Raw genomic sequence first — 8,239 nt, 5'->3', positions numbered from 1 at the left:
AGGGAACCCGCGATGTCCGAGTGTGGGGCCCCAGAGCCCGGCACCGTCACCAGCGCAACTGGGGGACAGAACCTCCTAGCAGGACCTCTGCTTCTCATGGAGCGACATGGGCCATGCTGCCCGATGGGTGAGGGCACCAGGGGTTCCCCTGAGGTGAGGGGTGGCCGGGCCAGCTCCTTACAGGGCAGGAGAGGAGAAGGAGCAGGTGGCCAGGAGTTGATGGTGATGTTTGGCCACTTCTCATGTCCCGGCAAGAGACGGCAAAGCCTCGCAGCGGGGGTCCCGGGAAGGGGTCCTTGGCACTGGGTGCTGACTTCTCAGTGGAAGCTCGGAGCGAGGCCCAGTGGTGGGGGAGCCAGGTCAGGGGACCAGGGGCCCTCTGCCTTCTGCCATGTCCCCTGCAGGGCCAGGGTGGTGAGGGAGTGTGGGTGTGGAGACCCTCCAGGACTGGGGGCTACAAGGCAGACCCAGCCCCACCTGGCAGACCCAGGTGCAGGTGCTGCTGAGCCAAGTGTGACGATGGTGACAGAGGGAGGGCCTTGGGGTCCTGGGTGGGGCCAAGGAGGAGGCGGAGCAGGCAGGAAGTGTGTGTGGGGGGACCCTGGGGGACCTGGAGGCCCAGGCAGGTGGCTGTGTTGCCCCAGGAGGGTAACACCTTGAGGCTTCGAGCTGCGAGGGCTGGAGGTCTGCTTGGCTGCTGCGGGACCAGCATCACCAGGCCGCTGCAGGGGGAGGCGCCACCTTTTAAAATAGGCAGAGTGATCCATGGTCCCAAACCTGGGATTTGCAGAGATTCCCGCAGAGAAGCCCCACTGCCCCGTCGCCACCAGCCCCTTCCTGTCCTTTTCAGGAAATCACTGAATTCCCTCTTTGTCCGTGTAGTGTTTATTTAGGCCACCACAAACATGAGTAGATAGAGATTCTTAATGCTTCCTTCCTTCACTATGTAAAGAGAGCAGATCAAATGCCGAATTTTATTTCTACTTAACCAGAGGCCTGGATATCTTTCCAGTTCAGAGAGACTCCTACTTAATATGCGTTTTATTCCCTCATTCTTTCCCGATTTTTCCGTCACCGTTTTGTAGTGAAATGTAAGATACATTCAGGAAGGCGCTCAAGCTAAGTGTCTGTGACCAAGCGTGTCTGCCCCACCACAGAATCCTCCTGACCTGTCTGTACCATCAGGCTCCCTCCTTAAAATGTCCCCACGCACACAGACATCCTAACGTGCTGAGGCCCCGCTTGGGGCCAGAGAGAGACTTCGTTGGTCAGCACTGTTTTCGGCCCAAAGCCAACCAAGCAGAGGTGGATTCCCTGGTTGAGGCGCAGAGCCATCTGGGGGACCCCAGGGGGCTGAGCACGGGTTATGTGAGTGGTCCCAGCATCCCCATGGCACAGACACTTGGGAGTTGGGGAGCCAAAGGGGTTCAAAGCCTTTATTGGGCTAGGGAGTGTGTACACAGTGGGGGCAGGGCCTGTGGTCACCACTCACTCTGATGGGGGCAAGTGACCCCCAGAGACCGGGGAGCCGGGCCAGGAGGGCTGGCAGAGAGCCTGCGGAGGGCACTGGAGGGAGGATGGGTCTGGGAAGGAGGCTGGGCTGAAAGAGGCCGGCCCAGGAAGCCCCTGGGTCCCAAGAGGGCATAGCGGGCAGGGCATGGTCGGGAGGCACCGAGGGTGGTGGGCGTGGGTCCTCCACTGCTGACTTTACACCCACACGAGGAGAGACAGTCTTTTGCGTGCAGGACCCCTCCTGGGGTCTGAGTAGCACCACGGACAGGGGGACAGCGCCCAGGGGGTGTCGGGGGGCCAGGAGTGGGGCTCGGGGGGCCAGGAGGGGCGGGGCAGGGGGCTGGGGTGGGGGCTCGGGGGGCGCTAGCAGATCCAGCGGATGAACCTGTCAAAGAAGCCAGGCTGGACCAGGCTGTCGTAGTCCTTCTCGCGGAAGACGGCGGCCTCATCGCCCAGGCTGATCTTGGACAGCACATCCGCGTCCACGTCGCTGCCCACAGCCACCACGGTGGGCACCACGTTCTGCTTGCGCATGGAGTGCACCGCCTCCTCCAGGCTCTCGTTGCCCGTGATGCCGTCCGTGAGGAACACGAAGGCCAGCTCGGCGTGGCGGCGCGCCCCGGCCGGGGCGCCGAGCACCACCTGGTTGATGGCGTGCACGATGCCCGTGCCCACGTGCGAGAAGGAGTTGAGGTAGCGCGAGCTCGCCAGCGCCTCCTGGATGACCGTCAGGTTGAAGGTCAGCGGGAAGGCCACCTGCTGCTCGCGCGGGCCCCCGAACTGCAGCAGCGCCACGCGCGCGTTGAGCGGGTCGTCGTCCCTGCGCGCCAGCGTCAGCCTCCGGGACACGTCCTCCACGAAGCGCTGCGCCTTGTGGAAGTTCTGCTCGCCCAGCCGCTCGGAGCCGTCCAGCAGGAAGACGATGTCCACGGGCCGCTGCGTGCACTGGGCCACGTACAACTCTGGGGGCGAGACGGTGTGGTGCGCGGGCGACCCGGGCGAGGCGCCGCCGCTCCGCCCCGGCCACGCCCGCTCTGGCCACGCCCCGGGCCCGCCTCCTCCGCCCACGGGAGCCGCGCGGACCCAGGGTCGCGCGTGGCTGGGAGACTCCCCCCAGGGCCCGGGACGGGGGTCTGGTGTCCCACTGGCTTCCCTGGGACCCATCATCTCTCCTGGTTGTGCTCCCACCAGGAAATGTCCCCAGACCTGAGGCTGAGGGCCTCTTCCCACCCTCCCAGCACCATCAGCCTCCTCCAGGCTCCTGCCGACAAGCAGGAAGGGTCAGTAAAGCCACTTCTTTTGGCCCAAGAATTGGATGTGCCCCAAAGGGCCACGATCCACAGGAGTGGGCGGGGTGGGGGAGAAGCCGTCATCTTATCTGTGACTGTGTGAAAAGCACCTCATGAAGATTTGCGACACAGGGACCCATGACTTGCCGTGAGCCCCTCGGGCCCCCTGCCCGAGGGCTGCGTGGCCTTGGCCACATCTCTCCCAGCCGCGGGAGCATTGGAAAGACAATAGGCCGTATCCCCTCTGACCGGACAAGGCTTTGGTGGGCAGTGGGCACAGGTGACTCAGTTACCTAAGGAGGCTTTTTTCCCCATCTAGGCAGTCACTAGCCCTGAACATGCTGGACGGTGTGGGGGCAAGGCTGCAGCCAGGGCTGAGGCTGGGCCACTGCACAGCCTGAAAACCCACTCTGCACACACGTGAGACCAGGGCTGGGTCTTGCCCATGCTGCAGGAACCTGCAGCCAAGCCCCTCCCCAGTCACTGCCAAGATCTTAAGTCCAACCACCACGGTGGCTGCGCAGGGACGGGGCTGGTCCTCAGACCCACCTGCCCCCCTCCTGACCTGGCCAGGAAAGGACTCTGGTCACAGCCCAGCTGTGCTGACCTAGGACCAGGAATGCAGAGATCCCATCGGAAGGAGGTCCTGACCCACTGGCACCGAATAGAGGGGCTCAGGATTCTGCTTGGGCCCCACAGGCACTGGGGGACCCCCTACGTGGGGGACCCCTGAGGTCCAGGCAAGCAGGCAGCCGTTCATCCCAACAAGTCGTGGACCACAGCACGCATTCGCACTCCCTGCTTGTCAGCGTTTATAGAACATTCGAGATGTGCTCGTAGCCCCCGAGGGACACTCCCGGGCATGTGGCCCCGAGCACCAGGCCACCCGCAGAGAAAGCCAGGGCTTCTGGCAGGTGGTTTTTCATGTTTTAAGGAGCTTATTCATGGGGCGGCTTATTTTGGCGGCGGTGCAGAGGACCCACACAGCTTGGGGCTGGCGCTGCCTGGCAAGCTCCCCATATGCCCCTGGACTGTGACACCCCTGTGAGCAGAGCCAGACATGCAGGGGCTGCAGGTTTGGGGAGCGTTTTCCTCAATGTATCAACCTAGGAGCCCAGAGAAACGCACGGGGGGAACCGGGCACAGAGGCCAGAGGTGAAGCGGGAGCCTGGGGTTGTTTATGAGGCTCTGCTCTTCCTTTTGGCTATGATGGCGCCCGAAGGATGCCTGCGTCCTAATCCTGGAGCCTGTGGCCACAACCTCAGATGACAAGGGGACTCTGCAGGTGGGATTAAGTTACAGCCTTCGAGTGGGGAGGCCACCCTGGATTACCGGGTCCTAAATACCACAAGCGTCCCTGTAGGGGAGAGAAGGAGAGGCTGGGCTATGAAGGGGAAGGCCCTGTGACCACAGAGGCAGAGGCAGGAGCTGGAGAGGCAGGAAGGACCCTCCCCTGGAGGTCCAGAGGGTGCGCGGCCCAGGGCCACCTTGCTTTTGGACTTCTGGCCTCCGGACTGGGAATAGCTTCCTGCCGCCTTAAGCCCCACAGCATAAGGTGGGCAGCCCCTGGGAGCTAACGCAGCCGGGTGGGGCTGTGCCCCATGGCTTCAGCAGAGCGCCAGCACGGTCTCGGGGTCCCCCACGATGTCCCTGTGCACCAGCTTAAAGGTGTCAATGAACAGGTCCATCCAGTCCTGCCGCTCGCCTCCCGTGGCGAACTTGGCCCGCTCCGCGGTGTAGACCAGCACGGCCACCAGCCTGGAGTAGGCGGCTGGGTCCTGCGTGAGCTCCGTGGCGTTTAGCAACTGCTGGATCAGGGGGATGGTCTTGGGGAAGGGGGCGTCCGGGCCCTCTTCCGTGCGGAGGAAGGCGACCGGGGGCTCGCCGCCAGGCCACGCTCCATCTGCGGGGGATTCCAGAGAAGGCTTTAAGGGACCTGGTCGGCGTGAGCGGGCCTCCAGTCGCCTCTGTCCTCGGAGACGAGGAGGGACCAAAGCCAGGAAGGTGGACTAGGCTCAGGGAGGGGGTCGGACAAGGAGTGGGGGTAGGGCCGCAGCTCCCTGACTGTTGCCAAGGGCCCCAAAGCTAAATGAATGTGGCTTTGGGGAGCCAGGAGCAAGGCACAGCCCCTAGGAGATGGGGTGCAGAAGCTCGGAAAACCCGCAAAACTCCAGACTCTCAACCGCTGCTGAGACTGAGGGCGCCCTGGCGGCTGCGGGCTGCTCAAGGCCCCGCCCCTGGGAGACCCCGCCTCCTTAGGATGCTGGGCGCTGCCAGGAGAACTTCTGGCTTGTTCCCGCCCAGACCTGGGGATGGGCAGGTGGGCCCTGGACCTCCTCATAGGGCAGTTTCTTCAGACGATTTGGGATTACACATCCTCCTCCGCTCTTTAGAAGTGAATCTCTGCCCAGAGCCATGTCCCTGGGACCAGGGAGCAAAGACTCAGCCAGCCGCCTAAGCCACCCCCCACCCCCCGCCACTGCTCCCTGACTTGAGCGTGCCCCTGGGATGCCCAGTTAGCTCACCTAGGGAGCCTGGCCCATTCCCCCGCCTGCCCTGTGCCCTGCTTTCGGGGCGCCCAGCCTTCCAGAGCCCCTGCCTGGGTTTGGGGAGCTGGGCTCAGGTTTCCCCGGCCCTCCCTCCTGCAGCAGCTGTCGGTTGAGGAAGGAAATCTGCCTTGGCCGCCTTGGACTGGGGTCTGGCCTCATGGTTCTTCCCCAGTTGAGCTGCCCCCCCCGCCCCCCCCCAGCCTGGTCCAAGCCCAGATGTGGCTGAGCCTCTAGGTGGATGGGGCCATTTGGGCCAGAAGGTCAGGGCCATGTCAAAGCTGGCAGCATCCACCCAGTGCCCCGTTTGCTCAGCCCTCAGCCGGCCAGAGTCCACTTGTGTCAAGCAGGTTGTTTGTTAAAAGCATAGTGACACCTGCTTTCTCTCCCTGTGGTCACTGTGTCTAATTGGAAATTTCTAGTCACTTTAAAGGAGAACGAGAGTGTGAGGTTCATAGAGGGGGTGGTTAGGAGAAGGGGGAGGGCTAAGGGGGCTGTTCCCTTTCACCGTCGGTCCTGGGGGCTCAGGGGAAGCGAGAGCACAGTGCTGGGGACCAGTGTGACTCTGACATCAAAACCAGACAAAGACACATCACCAGAAAGCGCACTAATGCCAAGATCACTCATGAACACAGAGGCAAAAATCCCCGACAACATATTAGCAATTGAAGCCAAACATGTATATAAAAAACATGTATACACCACGACCCAGTGGGGTGTATCCTTGGTCTGTAAGGCTGGCCAACACTCAAAAATCAATGAACAGACTACATGCCATCAAGAAGCTGAAGAAGAAAACCCACCTGATCTTATCAACAGGTGCAGAGAGAGCATCCCACATGCATTTATGATAAAGACTCAGTAACTGGAATGGGGACGGCCTCAGCTGGATAAGGAGGGTCCACAGAGAACCTCAGCTAACTTCGCCCACGGCGAGAAACCTGAAGCTTCCCCTCCAGGAGCACTGCTGGGCCCTGGGACCAGGGGCTGGGGCCAGGTTTCTGCCCTTCAGGGACAAGCTGACTGTGGGGCCCCATCCTGGAAGGACCCAGGCGTCCTAGGGGCAGGGGCACAGCTCAGCCCCTTTGCCCTCGTGGAGACTGGGGTGGGTGCTCTTGGGCCAGCCCTGGGGTTCGGAGTGGCTCTGGGCACCACACGCAGCCATCTTCTGGGGACCCCAGGCCAGGTCATCTCTGGGATGAGCCCACAGCCTGCCAATGGCCACGGAGTGGTCACTGGTACAACCTCAGTGAGCATTTCCTTGGAAGTTCTCTGTCAGAACAACTGCGGGGACCCCGTCCCCAGCTCCGCACACTCCCTCAGTCTGCCTCTGAACCTGCCCAGGGGGCCCACCTGACCCCTGAGAGGCCTGCCCAGATGTTCACGTCGTGGCAGACACGGATGCGGACACAGGCCATGCAGTTCCCATCAGTGCTAGACCTGCCCACACATCCCAGCCCAGCCCGGTATGGCAGCCCCCACCAGAGGCCCATCTCAATGCTTCTAGGCTGGGCACCCACAACAAGCGGGAGGGTCGAGGGCTGGCTCCAGGAGGTGGGCTGGCAAGGGCAGGCTGCCACAGGGCACCTCCATGGGCTCCATGGCCCGGTCATTGCAGCAGAGCCACAGAGGCAGCAGCAGGCTGATGCCATCCTGCCCCGAGGGGCCCCTTCGGGGCAGCCTCTGTGGGTCCCCAGGCCCTGTCTCCCACATTAGTGCAAGCACGTTGGGTGGGGTTTATGGCCCCTTAAATGAGTCTGCTCCCAGAGGGACAAGCAGACCACAGCAGAGGCAGTGGCTCGGCCGTCAGGGCCAGCTGTCAATTGCCCACCGTGGCTGGTGACATGCTTGCTTCCAGGAGGGTTTAAGAGCAACCATTTCATTTACTGTGTCCAGGGCTTCTGCCTGGGGGAGCTGGGATGGCCCTGGGGTGTCTGTCCCTCCGGGACACATACAGTAGATCTGGGTTCAAGACCAGCAGCCCCAGAGCCTAGCACAGTGCTGGGATGGCAGCGCCACTTCCCACGCGGGCCAGGTGGGAAGTACTCCCAGCCCCCTCCTCGGAAGCACTGGGGTCTAGGAAGTTGAATGCACACGTCTGGATTCTGAGGTTTCTCTCGGGGGGGGGCTGCAGTGGCACTTTCTGGGGTCCCTGCAGGCCCTCCCCCCGGGGCAGCGGGCGTGCCTGAGGGGCACTCAGCAGCACCGGCCTTACCTGTTTGGCAGGGAAGGTCGGGGCACACGATCTGGGGGTCTAGGAGAGAGGAAAAGAGGTGGGTCCGGGGGGGGGCTCCCCAGCGGCCTGGGGCGCCCCCAGCTGCCCCTTCGCACAGACGCCCCGCTCACCTGGGCACAGGACGTCCTCCATGTCGTCGATGAACTTCTCCGCCACCAGGTCGGAGAAGAGCGTCATGTTTCGCACCTGCTGCGGCTTGTCGCAGGCGATGGAGTACAGGTTCTCGCTCTCGTGCTTCTCGTGGAACATGTCCCCGATGCCGATGGCCGTCACCGTGACGTCGTGGTTGCACAGCGCGCGCAGGTTGAGGTCATCGTCCCGGGGGTCGTGGCGGCCGTCGGTGATGACCACGGCGAACACGCGCGTCTTCTGGCGCCGGCTCTCCTTGATGAGCTTGTTGTAGGCGAACTTGAGCGCCGAGGGCGTCCAGGTGCCGCCGGCGATCCACTCGAGGTTCTTGACGGCCTCCTTGAAGCTGGACAGCGAGTCGATGCGCTCGTCGTCCAGCTGGATGGCTTCGAAGGTGCCCTCGTGGCTGTACTGCACGACACCCACGCGGGTCCCTGCGGGGGCAGCACAGACGTGAGCGGAGGCCCTCGGCAGAGCTAAGACGCCCTCTGAGGTCCTCCCCTTCGATTTCTGTCCGTCCACGCTCT

At 62.8% G+C, this 8,239-nt stretch overlaps 1 protein-coding gene across 2 annotated transcripts in view; it reads right to left on the bottom strand.

Annotated features, from left to right (window-relative positions):
* Window positions 1–1,409: 1,409 nt before the first annotated feature.
* Window positions 1,410–8,239, bottom strand: part of COL6A2 (collagen type VI alpha 2 chain) — a 34,458-nt gene continuing 27,628 nt past the window's right edge. Inside the window, exons 26-28 of one of the 2 annotated variants that reach the window (XM_047798387.1) lie at window positions 7,694–8,146; window positions 7,563–7,601; window positions 1,410–2,474 (exon numbers count right to left, since the gene is read on the bottom strand). In XM_047798387.1, coding sequence (XP_047654343.1) covers window positions 1,876–2,474; window positions 7,563–7,601; window positions 7,694–8,146 — 1,091 coding nt within the window. In that variant the 3' untranslated portion in view covers window positions 1,410–1,875. Of the gene's footprint in view, window positions 2,475–3,585; window positions 4,705–7,562; window positions 7,602–7,693; window positions 8,147–8,239 lie in introns of those variants that run through there. The other variant, XM_047798396.1, reaches the window with a different exon arrangement.

This window comes from Phacochoerus africanus, chromosome 1 (assembly GCF_016906955.1).
Source record: "Phacochoerus africanus isolate WHEZ1 chromosome 1, ROS_Pafr_v1, whole genome shotgun sequence".
In the NCBI taxonomy this organism is placed as follows: Eukaryota; Metazoa; Chordata; class Mammalia; order Artiodactyla; family Suidae; genus Phacochoerus; species Phacochoerus africanus.
Note: the sequence above shows the minus strand (reverse complement) of the source record. Positions and strands in the feature narration are given on the sequence as shown.